The sequence below is a fragment of the Physeter macrocephalus genome, chromosome 20 (assembly GCF_002837175.3).
Source record: "Physeter macrocephalus isolate SW-GA chromosome 20, ASM283717v5, whole genome shotgun sequence".
NCBI classification, from domain to species: Eukaryota; Metazoa; Chordata; class Mammalia; order Artiodactyla; family Physeteridae; genus Physeter; species Physeter macrocephalus.
Window position 1 is genome coordinate 73,957,317 of NC_041233.1, and position 16,597 is coordinate 73,973,913.

A 16,597-nucleotide genomic window follows, 5' to 3' on the forward strand; every position below is an offset into this window, starting at 1 on the left:
TTCATTTTACATCTCTGAGGTTGTATCCACTAGGTCTTCTTGGCTACCTTCAGTGGGCCAAGATGGTTCTCTCCATCCCTCTGGATCGGGCGGTCAAGTGGTGTTGGCTTCAGCAGCCTCAAACTCTGCCTGCCTTCCCCAAGGAGCTTAGGACCCACCCATTCTCCTTTGTCCCAGCTCCTCACCAGCTGAAAGATTTAACTCTTGTTAAATCTTAAGGCTGATGGTACCAGAGTAAGTCATTCTACCTGAGGCTGTTGGACACTCTGACCTGCCTGGAATCACAGGCAGCTCTACTGCAGGGATGAATAAACTTAACCCCCCACCCCTGGATGATATCAATTGCAATGAACTCTTGTTTTTAAAAGAAATTTTAGAGGAATCATTGGCGTGAAATTCAGAAGATTTCCGGGATTTTGAGAATTCTCTTCATTCCAGCCAAGATAGACTTTTTGTCTCCTACATCAGAGCAAAACAATCTCATTACTGCTGGATTAGAGAGAAGGAGAGACTTAAAAAAAATCACTGTGGGTACTGAGTCTATTCTGTAATTTTATCAGACTTTCCCCTCGAAATTATGACTCTGGTTCAGCAGCTACATCAGATGCTAATGATCTTCTGTCAGTCATTTCGTGAGGAATAATAACTGGCTTTCCTTTTCGGTTGAATGAGTTAGGCTACAGATGCACTGTGGACCCACATTCTAAGATTTGTAGCAATCTTCTTTCATCCTTTTTTGAAAGTGAAATCTCTTAATAACTTAGAATGTTAATGAATATAGCTTGTCATAAAAAAGAAAACAGAATGGGCATCTTAGCAAGAATGAACTATGCATTGAGAAACTATGAAACTGAAACTATGAATGAAAAACTAGTCCTCTTAAGGGATTTGGGGCCACAGGGACATAAAAATAGGTTTCAACACAGTGAAACTTGGAATCGTAGAAACAAGCTATGCGATGGGTCATGTAGCATAAGAATGGCCTGCTGGTTGTCTGACCCTCTCATCTGAGAGCTTCAGGCATCTGCAGAGTGAGGTGGGAACAGTATCTCCACTGGCTCCTCTCACTGAGTCTTTAAGTTTGTTCATTTGACCAGCTAAGATCATTTTACATCTGCTGAGAGCCACAGGGGCTGCAGAATTGTGAGAGGCTGAGAACCCGGTTCCAGAATTCTCTGTAAGCAAGCATGCAGTTATGTAACTGAAGAGCTGCAGATTGCAAGAGTGGAGCTTGTGAAGGCTTTTCTTTGAGGATGGAACTTTACAGAACCAGGCTGGGTACAGCAGGAGCACAGCAGCTGTGGCAGCCGGCAGTGTTAGGAGAGCGATCACCCGGCGCCGAGTAAGGACGCTAAGCATGTCGCAGCTCTCATGAACGCATCCTCAGGACGGCTTTGTGGGTTGAGTGCTACTAACCCCATTGTACAAATGAGGAAACTGAGGCCCCCAGAGATGAGCTCACATGGGAGAAAGTGGCAGAGTTGAGTCCACATATGCTCGGTTTGCCTGAAAAGCCCGCTTTCTTCAACAGCGCACAATACTCCCTCCTGTTGAATGGATTGTTCAATCCTCAAATCTCCTGTGTAACTTAATTTGTTGTTGTTATTGGTTTAAACAAAACCACCCCAAACTTATCGAGTGCTTCTTTGCTCTAGTGTGAAGAGAAGGGATGAATTGATGTGCAACATGTTCAGCGCAAGCTTAGGAGGTCATTTAAACAGTGGACCATTAGCACCGGAAGGCAGGTGAGCTCTCGAATTGGCAGCCTGCAGACCCAGCCCCCAGCCCTGTTGGCCCGTGGATGAGTTCATTTGGTCCGTACTGTATTCATTTTTGATGAGTTGTTAATATTTAAAATGGAGACATTTCCCATAAATCTCAGGGTTTCCTTCCTCTGTTACAAGATCAAAACTTCTGGGAACACTGAGCCCATGTGGCAGACACCAGCTTGAGCAGAGGTGGGGCTGCACCTTTAAACAGGTGGATGTTCCCCAGTTTGCCCCAGTCCTCACTACTCCCAGATGTCTCCCAACAGCGAGGCCAGGTATTAGTTGCCATTTATAATCACAAATGAACCATTAATTTTTTCTGGAAGTGAAGTACTTCCTGGATCTGAGCTTCTAGCAATAGAACCCGGGAGGGTTTTCTGTTGCAAAAAAAATTGACTCAACATCCAACTACTTTACTCATTACTCCCCATCTGCCTGGCTGCCCCGGGCGTGGTGTGGTGGCCGCTTGTGGTTCAGCCTCTTATTTTGCAGAGCAACCCAGAGAGGGAAAGCAACTTGTCCAAGATCGTGCATTCAGTTAATGGCAGAGCCAAGGTGGGAACCTGGATCCCTGACTCCCAACAGCGCTCTCCTGCTTGTCAGGGGTCTGCAAGGTGCCGACTAGGCATGCTTGTTCCCACGTCCTTGGTTTTGGGTGGTCTTGTGGAGATGCACTGGCAAACTCAAAACACCCTTCAACATGAAAAGTTATTCAACCACCCGGTATTGCCCTTCTCCCTCTTGGAAAAGAAAATACTAACTCTTTGAGGATCATGTAATGAAAAATTTGGACAACCGCATTTAGAACACAGTTTCACTTGTGGTGCCAGGAATAATCAGTTTGTCTGTGGAAATTCATTATAACTAGCAGTAGTGAAGAATACAACACAAAAAGCTGGGTCTGTCCCCCTGATTCTTACCTCGTTTGCTTTTAAGGCTTTTTTCTTTGGTGCTGGTTTTCTTATTTCTTGCAATCCTTGGGGTCCAAACCTCTTCCACTTGGTTGAAAAGTCAGCTGGGGAGGAAAAAGCAAAACAACATTCTTTCACCTAAGCTGTCTCAGTAAATAGACCTTTCTTTGCAAAGGGGATGTTGTAAACCTGTGACAGTTCATCTATGCAGCTGGAGAGAAGAATCAGTGATTTCCTTTCAGAATCACTGGGCAGGCAGATAGACCTGTTAATGAGACATGCCTGGCATCACCACCTGGACCAGCAACTTGTATTGTGATGCTTTGCTTACCGACTCATTGATGACAGCCAAGTGAGCACTGAAAATGCCAGAAACCGGGTGGGGAAGCCACACTATTTCATCTGCTTCCTAGTTTAGAGACTCCAAGAGCATCTTTACTTTTCACAGCCAGATCAACATAGAAATATTTATAATCAGCTGCTTCCAGCCAAGAAAACCTGCTACAAACTCTGAAAGGAAGGGGCATATGCTCTTCCCACCATCACCGTGAGTGCTTGTGTGTGTGTGTGTGTGTGTGTGTGTGTGTGTGTGTGTGTGTGTGTGTTCTAAACTCTGTTCTACCCCTGGAGAGGTAAACTCTCAGTTTTCTCTCACACCACTGGCTTGGGACTGTTCTAATCATATTTCTGTTAATAATGTTAGCAAAATATGAATGCATTTATCCTATTTCATAATCCCGATCTTCCAAAATGTCCAGTGCTCTGCCTGCATCTTTGCTCAATTCTCAGTTTTATTTCCTAATCATGGTGGAAGTAAGGACCGTGTTTCAGGGGGAAGACGGTCACTTGGAACGAATGTCATCTCACCTGCCCCTCACTAGCATAAAAACTTCTACAGCCCCTCAGGGTCTCAAATGCATGTTTCTTTGAGAAGAGAAGAGGGTGGTGTTTGGCTAGAATTGGAAAGAATTTCTTTAAAAACCTTTCTGTTTTCTTTTTCTCCCAGTTGAACTTGAATCTGAGCCTTGGTAAGTCCCAGGATCTCAGAGCTGGAAGGCTCATGGGAGATTACATCCTGGTCCCAAACCCCCAGCCTCACAGGAGGAGGTGGCAGAAAAACTGTGGGATCCTATGAATTCAGGATGGTTGGGTAGAGCCTAATTCTTATTCAGTTGGTATTTGGGAAAGCAGGAATTTTGACAAAGCACCTGAGCTGCCCACAGCTGGGACGTGCCTCCTGGGCCAGAAGGAAGTGCCTCAGAAGCCCTTTGCCAAAGGACATCATGCTGGTTCCATAACTGTAGGAATATCGGTGAGAAACTGACAAGCATAAGGGTTAGCATGGAATCAGAGTCTATCATGTCAGCTAGACAAGGGTGCACAGTGCTGCTTTAAAAATGCTGACCGGAGGCCCAGTAGGATGTGAGACTGGCTGCTGCTGGATGCCCACATGATCTAGGCTGTTGAACTCAGCCTTTAAAATGCCTTTGAATCCCTCCTCCTTTTCAAAGAAGTAGATGCTTCTCCACTTGGGAGGACCTGCAGCGCGGGTCCCACTGAGCGGGAGAGAATATGCTTTACCTGCTCTCCAAAGAATGAGCCACAGCCTCCACTGTCAAAACTGGCCAAATTTGAGTTCCTGGGGGCAAGGAGGTGACCGGGTGGAGGCTGAGGGTCTGGCCTCAAACCACCTGCCCCAGGAATTGACCTTGGAGGGTTTTCAGCAGCCCCTTCTCTTGTCCATCTTGTGAATATGCCCAGAGGCTCAGGGCTGTTGGCTGCTGAGCCGGGACTCATATGTCTTAAAGTCTCCAAACCATTTTTCATGGGGACACAGACAAATTCCTGCTCAACATCCACCCTACGCTCCTTGACCTTCTTTTTAATGTTTTCCCAAGAGATGACAACTTGGCAACACCCAGGGCTGCCTCTCCTCTGATTCAAATCTTGGAAACTTCCATCCATAACCCTACAAAGCCCCAGGGCAGATCTTTTAGGCTCGCCACATTCAATGTACAGCCATCCCTCAGCATCCTTTGGGGAATGGTACCAGGAGCCCCACAGATACCAAAATCCATGGATGCTCAAGACGCTTATATAAATGGAGTAGCAGTAATTAGGTGGGTAGACTGCTAAACTGTCAGATTTGAGCGAAGTCCGTTACTCCTCCTGTAAGAGCTCAGAATGAGGCCGGTTCCCACCAGAGCCAAGTGTCCAGCCCTCCCCCACTCTGCTACCTCAGGGCAGAGTGTGAACGAAAAGCAGAAACAGAGCAAAGTGGGTGAGGATGGGCAATTAAGAACCCGTTGCCCTTGTAGGAGGGTGACGGCCAAATGGGGCCGCTTTGGACACCCTGTAAGTCATTTAATACCCTTCATCGTAGCAATCTAGAACAGGCCTGGGCAATGCAGTTTTGCGCATAGTTTTACTTTAAACAGAATATTCAACATATGTTGGCACTGCTTTCCTGTTTGAGTACAAACCATTATTCAAAAATGTTTAAGTGCTTCATTTTTATTCCTGAGATAAACCTGGCTTAATATCCTGTTTAAAAAAAAAAAATACTCGGGCTTCCCTGGTGGCGCAGTTGTTGAGAGTCCGCCTGCCGATGCAGGGGACGCGGTTCGTGCCCCGGTCCGGGAGGATCCCACATGCCGCGGAGCGGCTGGGCCCGTGAGCCATGGCCGCTGGGCCTGCGCGTCCGGAGCCTGCGCTCCGCAACGGGAGAGGCCACAGCAGTGAGAGGCCCGCGTACCGCAAAAAAAAAAAAAAAATACTCTGTTACCTTGTTTAATTTGATTGCTGAAAACGTTCTGCTTTGGTATAAGCTTGTGTTCATACTTGGGGAACCCCGTTTAAGAAGACACATTATTATCAGAGATAATTTGTTAAAGTTGCAGGTTATTCATTTTTATGTACTCTAACCATGATTATCTTGAACCTACAATTTAGGCTCTTGCTTTTTTCTCTTAACATTGTGTCCTAAGTATTGTCTGTAGTGCTACATAATCACAATAATTTCCATGGTTGCATCATAATCCACTGAATGGAAATATCCCAGTTCTTTATCTTTACATTCTCCCATAATTATAAATAACTTTGAGCAGAATATCTTCTAGATTTCTCCATAGTTTTGTATTATTTCCTGAAGATGGACTCTCAGAGAAGTTGTATAAAGAGGATGAATGTGCTGTAGGCCAGACCTTCTCAGACTTCAGGGCACACACAGCTCGCTTGTGGATCTGGTGAAATACGGATTCTAACTCAGTAGGTCTGGGGTGGGTCTGACATTCTGTATTTGTGACAAACTCACTGATGCCGAGGCCGCTGCTCAGGTTTCAGACAGTCTCTTAAAGTCCTTGGTGTTATGGCATTAGACCCATTCTACCAAATCTACCAAATCACCGTGCGGACTGGTTACCTAGGAGCTCTGCCCCTCAGGCCTCAGGAGTATTTTCTCATCAAGAGGAAAGTTTTGAATAGGCTGGTGTCCAGAGAAGGTGGGAGATGTAGCCCCTGCCTTCAACAAAAGCATCTAACCTCACTCCTGGCTGCCATTAGACTCACCTGGGGAGGGTTTCCCTGGTGGCACAGTGGTTAAGAATCTGCCTGCTAATGCAGGGGACATGGCTTCGAGCCCTGGTCCAGGAAGATCCCACATGCCGCGGAGCAACTAAGCCCGTGCGCCACAACTACTGAGCCTGCGCTGTAGAGCCCGCGAGCCACAACTACTGAGCCCGCGTGCCACAACTGAAGCCCGTGCGCCTAGAGCCCGTGCTTCACAGCAAGAGAAGCCACCGCAATGAGAAGCCCGCGCACTGCAGTGAAGAGTAGCCCCTGCTCGCTGCAACTAGAGGAAGCCCGCGCGCAGCCACGAAGACCCAACGCAGCCAAAATAAAAATTAAAAAAAAAAATTAATTAATTAATTAATTAATTTTAAAAAAATAGAATCACCTGGGGAGTCCACACACAGGCACGCACACACGCACACCATTAAGGTCCACTCCAGACCAGTGCAAACAGAATGTCTGACAATGAGACCTGGCTACCAGTAGTTTTGAAAGCTTCCCAGGTTTTAAAGGTGACTCCATGTGTAGCCGGGGTTGAGGACCGTTGTTCTAAGCCCACAGAAGACCCACCTTACTCGCTGAGTTCAACTGTGGTTTAAACCTGACTGGATGGAAAGCTTGGGGTTCACGTACTACCCCCGACTCCACACTTTTGACAATGGATTCAGCACAGCTATGAGTTGTCTTTGCAATTCTAAAAATTAACCATAATTTGTAAGAGAAAATAAGGAATTTGTCATCATTGGCTTCTCTGTCAAACTCACTTCTCCACAGCACTTGCTGTTCCAGCTTTACTGAGTGCCACCAAGCCAAAAATTCCTTACTTTCCCTCTCCCTTCGAAGCTATGCTGTCATCACAGTCATTTGTTTTGCATGCACTCTTTTTTCTTGTAGAACTCAACACATTGTATTAAAACTCTCTATTAGCGTGGCCATCACCTTCAATCAGACTATGAGCCCCTTGAGACCAGATGTAGACTCTGAGGCATCTTTTTATTCCCCCCACCTTGATCAGTGCCTGTCTAGCACACGGTAGACACCCATTAAGTCATTGTTTAATGAATGAATGAATGAAGTAGAATAGATTTTGATCACATGCCAGCCCGGAAGGTCATTCTCATAGTTGACCTGTTCTCATTCTCAAACCAGCGTGGTTCTAGCAAGAGCACAGGTTGCCTAGATGGTGCCTGGTGCCAACATGGCCTTGGCTCTGGTAGTGTGCAAGATGGCAGACAGAATGCTCAGGGTGCCCTGTGTCCCTGCTGCTTCCCATCTGCTAGAGTAACACCTGCTGTTTCTCTTCGGCAGTTGCCTTTTCAGGACTTGGCTTCACGACGTTTTACTTGGCTGGCAAGCTGCACTGCTTCACCGAGAGTGGGCGGGGGAAGAGCTGGCGGCTCTGTGCTGCCATCCTGCCCCTGTACTGCGCCATGATGATCGCCCTGTCCCGCATGTGCGACTACAAGCATCACTGGCAAGGTGAGTTCCTGCCTGGGGCCCGCCCAGTCCTTATTCGTCTGCCTCTCTCCTGCAGGGAAGCGGGGAGACATGCACCTACTGGGGAGAGGTAAGTGCCCACTGTGAGAAACCAGAGTAGGCTGAAATGACAGAGCAGACACAGTTTTTAAAAAAATGCACCTGTTCAGGTGAGATCTGGCCTTCATACTGTCCTTGCTGGGGACAGAATCGGAGCTCCTCCCCCTCCTTCATGCTCAAGTAGACCCCTCAAGTCCTGCTAGGATGGCAGGCCCTCAGTCACAGACTCAGATGGACTTCCCTGCTGGATCCCTTGCCTCCATCTCAGACTTGATGCCAGGTGGTTGTTGGCTCCTTTCAAATCTCAAATCCATCCCACAAGGATGTATTTGTCACCATGTCCAGCCCAGGGATGGATGCCAGCAGCCACTGCAAGGCTGAATGAGGCTTACCTGTATGTATCAGTCCTGGGGTATCTGTGCAAAGTCAAAATAACACAGAACAAGTGAGGGGCTTGTTCCTGGAATAAAACTAAACCATGCCGTGCCCCTCTGTAGATCAGATCAAGCTGAGAGCTTGACTGGACCACAGTAGCATCTGCCACAGCAAGAAAGGGAGCAGAGGTAGAGGCGATGTCCACGGGACGTGTGGCCCCCAGGAGCGCAGGGTCTAGGGCTGTGTTTCCCAAAGGCCGATCCTCAGATCGCCTGGATCAGGCCACTCTGAGCTAGGAACTGGATTCTTGGGGGTGGGTCTGGAGTGGCGGCCAGGAATCTGCATTGTGAACAAGCCAGTTTGTTAATTCTGATGAAGTCTGAGAATTAACCATGGAGAGCTCCACTGTGTCAGCTTTCGGCAAACGCACTGAATTAAATGTGCCTAATCCAGCTTCCCTGGACGAATGGCCTTCCACGATTGGTCTGTGGCCTCCACCTGCTCTTCCTTTCCTGTCTTCCTGCTGTCGGCAGGCGCCATCCCCTCCTCCCCCTTTGATGACTGCCCTCTTCTCACCTCTTCCCAGGTGTTCCAGTAGTAGTGAGGCGGCAGTTGAGGCTAGAGGTAAGGGGAACCCCTAGTTGGAGGTGCCTTTGCCCCACCTTCTCCGGCCTCAGCTCCACCCTCCACCCTCCTGGAACTCACGCTCTGGGTGTCATGAGCCTCCAGCTTCAGCCTGGGGGGTGAAGGGGGAAAGGGAGGCTGATGCGCGGTCTGGACAGGCGGAGGCATCAAACACTGATCAGGGTCTTGAGGCCATGCTGATGGGGGCAGTCAGTCGAGGCCCATCAGGCTGGACCCTGAGCCCTCCCTTGTTCTCTGCTTTTATCAGTGACTTGGATGAAGTTCTGGATATATGAGGCCACATAATGAGAGGGGGGCAGGGAGAGGATCGCTGAACCAACAGCACAAGGGCATAACCATTGCACCCTTGGAACTAGGAATATTTTCCAACAGAATCATTGTGGCGCATGTGATGAGGGCATTTCCCCATGAGAACTGTTATGGGCTAGATGGCATTTCATGGCCTGCTTCTCATTTATCCTTGTAAACTGTAGCTTCTTCTTCTGAACATGGGAAAAATAATCCCCCAAGATTTCCCAGAGCCGTTTCACAGACTGAATGAAATAATGGATCTGAGTGTACTTTGTAACTGAAAATGTATTGCACAAATGTGAGTCGGTATTGTTGCTTAGCGCCTCATTTCTAAAGAAGGGTGTGTGTGTTTCCCAAACCACTGATTTCGAGGTGGACATGCTTTTGGAACATGGTCTGTTTGTAAGCTGTGAATCCCTGGTTTCCACTTTTATTCAGCCACTTAGGATCTGAGAAATGATTAAGGGTTTTAGAGTTGAAGAGATTTTGGCTTCATCTTGCAAGGTAGTAAGAGCTTTTGTGTAGTGATCTTGTCTTGAAAACCTAAGATGTGAGGTTGGCCTCTATTAAATGCTCTTTTGTTACTCATTACCGAGCTGCGGCTGGTGTGTCATGAAAGGATGAAGGATCACAGCTCTTGGCTTTGGGGAAATGCTGGACTTCTGATGCAGCTGGTGCACTTGAGGCCTGCTGGCAACAGGACTTCACACCCATTCTATCCAACTGGCACAGAAAGGAACTTGGAGTAGTAGAGGGAGAATATTAATGCTCTGTGGGCTGATGGGAAAGCAAAGCAAGAGAATCTATGATCAGTGATGTTTAGGGCCATACTTGGGATGGGGGGACAAACCAAAATTGCATCATGGTAGACTCCTGAAGCCAAAACTGAATGTGCCTCAGTTGGTACAGGTCATGGATGTGGCCCAACTATCCATTCAGCTGTGCCATCGTCTGTTCAATTTGTACCCTGGAGTCAGCCAGGAGTGGAGTGTGCCTTTCCTTGGATCCTCTAATGGGCTCTGAGTCAGGCTTATTTCACCTGAATTCCCCTTTATGAGGCCATCCGTCACTGTCTATACCAGTGGTCTCAGTGGGGGCAACTGAACCTCCCAGGGGACGTTTAGCAATGACTGGAGACATCTTCACAAGTAGAGGTGGTGTTTGTGGTGGTTACTACTGGCATCTAGTAGGTAGAGGCCAGGGATGCTATTAAACATCCTACAGTGCACAAGATAGCACCTTCCCCACAGCCCCGAATGTCTGTTGCTGAGGTTGAGAAAGCCTGACCTGTAGCCACATCTCAGCTCCATCTTTCTTTCCCTTATTACGTGTTAAGAAGACGCAGTGTTCAGTGAGTGGAAAATTGTATTCATTCAACACTCACTTATTAAGGGAGTAATCAAAGAGGCTGCCAAGGTTTCCAGCTTGGAGAAGGGGTGGATACTGAGGCCTTCGACTGCTGTGCAGGTGGGTGTTTGAGACACGGTGCCCGACCGAGATTAATAAGTTGTTGCTCTTTGGTGGACTGAGGTGTCCAGTGACCATGGGCAGGGGTCATCTGTCATGATGAGAATTCACGGGGAAGACCCATAGGCAGCAGCACAACCTGAGAACCTCTCATTGTAGACTTTAGTTAAAAACATTAATGTTATGAGATTTTTATGACTCCGTTCCAATTTTGATTTAAGCAACTGCGCCTGATGTGGAAGGATATCCAATTACTCGATTACATATTCATATACAGTAAATAGCCCATAATCTCAAACGCTTTGCTCTGTTCATTAGCATAGTGGTTTTCTGTTATCAACGCCCTTCTGGTCTTTTCTGCCTTTCCAGCTCCACTCCAAACACGCAAGTCTGTTGTTTCATTAAGTGAGGAAAATGGAGGGCACAGGCCATGGTCTGAAGGGGCAGCGAAACACTTAGCAGGACCTCTTCAGAAATAAAAGCACTGGCTGGTTAATAAATCTGTATCTGGCTAAGCTTCTCTACATCTTTGTGACATGCTGGCTTTCGGGTCAGCCAGAAGCTAGAGAGTCCACGGGTGATGACGACCACGGGGCCAGTGCTTCACAAAGAAGCTTTACCTTTGTGATTAACTGTGTGTTTTCAGAGTTAAAACTTGTGGAATTTCCATGCTGGGAAGAACATCTGTAGAGAAAAATGCACAGAAAGAACAGAGCACCTCATTGAACCCTCTTCTGTCCCAACTCATAGTCTTGTGTGTGTGTGGTTTCCAGTCAGTGGACAGTTATAGCTAGAAGTGGCAGGAGTGTGTTGTTTTTCTCTGTTAATGGACATAATAAGGAGCTGCCTCTGCCCTCAAATCCCTGTATCTGGGTCCAGGCTTTCCTTGTGTGACTCCAGCTTTCGGGTAGCCTTCTCACCAACACTGATTCTCTAATCATAGGTCATTTTAAGCAGCCCTGAGTGCCTGTGTAGTGTTTCGTCATAAGAAAGAGCACCTCCCTCTGAATATAATCCAGAAAACCATGTTTCAAAGGAGGAAGCAGTCATTTGTTTCCACCCAGCCTGAGGCTGGAACGCATCCATGTCAGTCATAGATACCATGCTTGACTGGGCTGAACATTTCAAGATGGTGCCATTGCCTTTGCCAGGTTTCTCTGACTGGGCTATGAAGGGTCTGTGATGTGAAATGAATTTATGTGTAGTTTCTAGTCTCTGCAGATGGGGTGTTTGGGGACAGGGACACTGCGCCCGACTGTACATGAGCCACACTAAAAAGCCAGGTAGAGGCTGCTCCCTCCTCTCCCCCCACATTCACCACACACACACACACACACACACACACACACAGTTGAGGGACACACACTGTTCACCAGGCCTCCCTCCCTTGGGCTGTCAGAAGCAATCTCTAAATTTTCTAAATGGAGTGACTTGAAAAGGAGACTTTGGAATGAAACCATTGTTCCCACCAAAACCCGCCAGCCTTACATAGAACAAGAGCACTGAGATTCTCCCTCCGAGATCCTCTGTCCTGAGTGAACCGATCTCCCCTCATCTCCCCTCTGCAGTCAGCTGTCCCGGGCGGTGGGGTCTGCATTCACAGCTGTCTTCAGCTGCCAAATGCTGCTTGGGGTCTGGGGGCCTCTGAGCCTTGACTGCCCGTGAGGCTGCCCATCTCTGCCTTCATACCCAGGGCATCCCCGAGGGAGGGCTCCGAGCGGCTTGCAGCCCCAGGCCGCCCCCTCCCTTTTAATCAGAACCCCCTGGACAGGGAGCTTTGGGCCTCAAGAGAGGCTTTCTCAGCCAGGCCCTCTGCCCTGGCGTCCCTCATTTCTTAGTTCCCAGGGAAGATAGGTTTCGGCTGCTCCCAAGTCTCGTTGACAACCTGGCTTCATTTATTCCAGGGAATGCTCCCCCTCTGTTTTCTGTGATTTTCTCTGGTTTCTTCTGTTGGCTCTATGTTCAGAATAGTTCCAGAATCCACTTCCTTTTCCCACTGTAGTCCACCCTCACCTGTTGCCTGGATTATTGCAGAAGCCCTGCTACCAGTCTCCCTCCTTCCTCCTTTGCCCCTCACACTGCAGCCAGAATGAGCCTTTAAAGCCCTGTCACATGTGGTGCCTCACCTCCGCGAAAAGCCCCTGGTGACGCCCCATTGCTGTCAGCGTCGAAGCCCAGGCCCTGCAGTGGCATTAAGATCTGGTCCCTCAGTTCCTGCCTCCCTGTTAGTATTCTGCACTGCCCCTCCTTGTCCATGCCAGTGCTTTCCCACCTCAGGACCTTTGCACTGGCTCTCTCCCGTGCCTGGAATGCTCTTCTCTCAGATGTGTGTGTGGCTCCTTCCCTTCCTCCTCCTAATCTTAGATCAAGTGAGGCTGTCTTAGGTGACCATTCTGCTGAAATCGCAGCCCATCCACCACACTCCCTGTGGCTCTCACCTTTGCTCATTTATTACCACCGTCTGACAATCACCTTTGCTCATTTATTACCACCGTCTGACAAACTAAGTCATTTCTTAGTATTGATTATTGTCCGTTCTTATCTGCTTGAGTAGGAGTCTGCAAACTTTTTCTGTAAAGGGTCAGATAGTAAATATCTTAGGCTTTATGTGGGTCATACAGTCTCTGTTGTAGCTACTCAAGTTGGCAGTGGTGGCGTGAAAGCAGCTATGACAGCATGTAAACGAATGGTGCACATGGTTCGCTGAGCTCTGTACTAGAATATACTCTCTGTGTGCAGGGATTTGTGTCTCTTTTGTTGGCATGACACTTAGTAGGTACTTGTGTTAGTTTCCTAGGGCTGCTGTAACAGAGTTCCACAAACTGAGTGGCTTGGAAGAATAGAAATCGTCTCATGGTCCTAGAGGCTAGAAGCGGAAAATCACGCTGTTGGCCGGCCACACTCCCTCTGACACCTGAACGGGAAAGAGCCTTCCTTGCCTCTTCCAGCTTATTAGCCCCAGATATTTCTCGGCTTATGGAAGCATAATTCCAGTCTCTGCCTCCATCTTTACATGGTATTTTCCTTGTGTTTCTTCACATCATCTTCCCTCCGTTGTGTGTCTGTCCCTGTGTCCAAATTTCTCCTTTTTATAAGGACACCAGTCATATTAGATTAGAGCCCATTCTGCTGATCTGATTTTAACTTGCTCATCTTTGTACGGACGCTATATCCAAATAAGGCTATATTCTGAGGTACTGGGGGTTAGGACTTCAGCACATCTTTTGGAGGAACAATTCTTGATGCATAACAGTGCTCAATAAATATGTGTGGAACGAATGAATGAATGATCTTGACTAAATCATATTCATTTCTTACCAGTATCATTTTTTCTATACACTGGTTTTACTAAAATTATTCTTTGCAAGTTCTTTCTCTTCAAAAAGGAACAAAAGAAGTGAACTTTACAGTTCATCCATTCAGTCATTCATTATGTTGCCTGTGTGCCAGGCATTCTGTGATGGAGGCACAGTATTGAGGTAGACAGACTTGGCGCTGCCCTGCCAGCTTACAGTGTACCAGGTGGATTGTGCATTCTCTGTGCTATGTAAGTTTTTTTATGGAAACTCAAAGTCACAAAAACAGGACGCTTCATTAGTAGTAGAATATAAAGAACAGAAACAATCATGTGAGGTTGTTGGGTTATCCAGAGCTGGTATTTACCCTAGGGTCTTGGGTCATAGAGCCCAAGGCACACAAGGTCCCAGGTCACACCAGCTGAGTGATGTCGGATGTTGCCATGGCAACAGAGAGGGATGTGTTCCTCCCAAGGACTTGACAGCACATCTTCAGAAGCCTTTCTGCTTGTTTGTGTCAGAGCAGGTGAGCAGGGCTGGCACCTCAGTAGGCCAGGCTCCATGAGACCCTTTCCTGTCCTTTGACCTCATGAGAAGGGGTTGGGGTCATGCCCATTTTATGGGTAAGGATTCAAATCCAGGTTGCCTGATTCAAAGTCTAGCCCTCCTTCTACTACCATTGGAGCATACTAGGTGTTGATTCTAACCTCCCCTTTTAAATAGCTTTGCTGAGGTATAATTCATAACTCATAATTCATAAATTCTCCCTTTTAAAGTGCACAATTCAAAGGTTTTTAGTATCTTCAGAGTTGTGCAACCATCACCACCATCTAATTCCAGAAAATGTTCATATCTTCCATCCACTGCAGCCCCTGGCAGCCATGAATCTACTTTCTTTCTCTGGATCTCCCTCTTCTGGACATTGCATATTCTGGGCATCGCACGATATGTGGCCTTTTGTGGCTGGTGGTGTCTGTTCTTTAGTGCATCTTGTAAATGTTGTTCAGTGCATCTCAGTTCACCAAGCATTTACTGAATGTTTGCTGGACTCTGGGGAAACGAAGGTGAGGCAGTCAAGCGGGGAGTCAACACCGAGAGGTAGATGTGGGCTGAGAGGTGCACAGACAGCAGCCCAGAGAGCCAGTGGGGACCCTGGTCCAGGCTGAGGGGACGTGGAACACCCTTCTTTTCCAGCCCACACCAGAAGCCTAGTCAACTTACGTCCTATAGACTTATAATGACACCACCCCCTGAGAGAAGATGAACCTTCCTTCGGTTTCTCAAACTTGCCACGCACCTTCCTTCCTCTGCCTAGAAGACTGCGCTGTCCTCCCTGCCTCCACTCTCCCCTCCCCCGTGTTCATACCTGGTTATCCTGCAGGGCTGGCCGGTGGGTCTTGTCCTCAGTGAAACTCCCCTGGTCCGGACAAGCCAGGCCACTCTGCTGGCTGATCTCACAGACCCACATTCCTCCCTCATGGCGCGCACTGTAGCTGCAGCTCACTGATAAGACTGTCACTTCCCCTAGGACTGGGAACATGTCTGTTTTGTTCAGCCTTGCTTCCTGGGACCGGGCATCACGCCTGACACCTGATCCCCGTGCAACATACGTGATGGATGAATGACATGAAGGCTGAGTGAGGAGACTGCAGCGTGTGTACTCCGGGGACACGGAGCTCCACATATGCCCCCATGGAATCACGGCCCCACCCTGTCCCATGCTACCATATTTAGGGTGAAGTCAATCCCAAGTACTTTCTTTCCCTAATAAGGGCCCACTTGTCCCCTGCCTGCTTTTCTGTCAGCACACGCTCTACAGAATGCGAATGTGATTTCATCAAGTGGCATTTGGTGGCATCCTCTCTCATAAAGGAAGTCATTTTGTAAATCTTGTTCACCACCTTTGTGATAAACAAAGCCCCGGATAACTTTGCTGAGAAGGTGCCTTCGCTAGACCTTTCATTGCCCTGGTTACTTCTGATAACTGTGGTGGCGGCACCTATGATACCACTTTCTACTCATTCCATTAAATGGGAAAACAACATTGAGGGCAACCACCCCTCTCTGGCTTGCTGCCGCACCAGTCAGCCTGGGGCACATATACTCACAATGATTTGATGTCTTTTGGTCAGTGATGCACCTAATAAAATGCCTGTCACAGAAAATAGAAAGTCAAGTGGCATTATTTGTAGGTTTTGCTGTGTGGTCTGTTCAGTAGTCAGTGGCTTAAATGCAGTTGTCCTGGATCATTTCAGATACTAATAAAAATAACACCCTGTGGGGCTGTTCTCTGGGGCTATCGGAAAAACAAAACAATAGTGTGAATCTAAGACCTTGAACTGGAAAAAGCCCTGGCACATTTCACAGGCTGCTGGCCACAGGCTGTGTGAAGGGTTTCTCAATTTAAGGAATTTGATTTAATCGCATTGATTATGCCTTGTGACGCCACTGAGGAATTCATAGTGCATATCACTTTCCAGTTTCTTGGGTGACAAGTGTTTTTTAAGTTCACGTGTTTATTCAAAATGCTATGAAAGTTTGGCCATGCTAAAGAGATGACCACTGTATGGGCTTCCCTGGTGGCGCAGTGGTTGAGAGTCCGCCTGCCGATGCAGGGGACGCGGGTTCGTGCCCCGGTCTGGGAGGATCCCACATGCCGCGGAGCGGCTGGGCCCGTGAGCCATGGCCGCTGGGCCTGCGCATCTGGAGCCTGTGCTCCGCAACGGGAGAGGCCACA

The 16,597-nt window shown here is 47.9% G+C and overlaps 1 protein-coding gene across 9 annotated transcripts in view; it reads left to right on the forward strand.

Annotated features, from left to right (window-relative positions):
• Nucleotides 1-16,597, forward strand: part of PLPP4 (phospholipid phosphatase 4) — a 532,132-nt gene that overhangs the window by 417,770 nt on the left and 97,765 nt on the right. For 8 of the 9 annotated variants that reach the window (XM_055080898.1, XM_028481212.1, XM_028481214.1 and 5 more), the window contains one exon: nt 7,559-7,729. In XM_055080898.1, the coding sequence (XP_054936873.1) occupies nt 7,559-7,729 (171 nt within the window). Of the gene's footprint in view, nt 1-7,558; nt 7,730-15,388; nt 15,452-16,597 lie in introns of those variants that run through there. The other variant, XM_055080899.1, reaches the window with a different exon arrangement.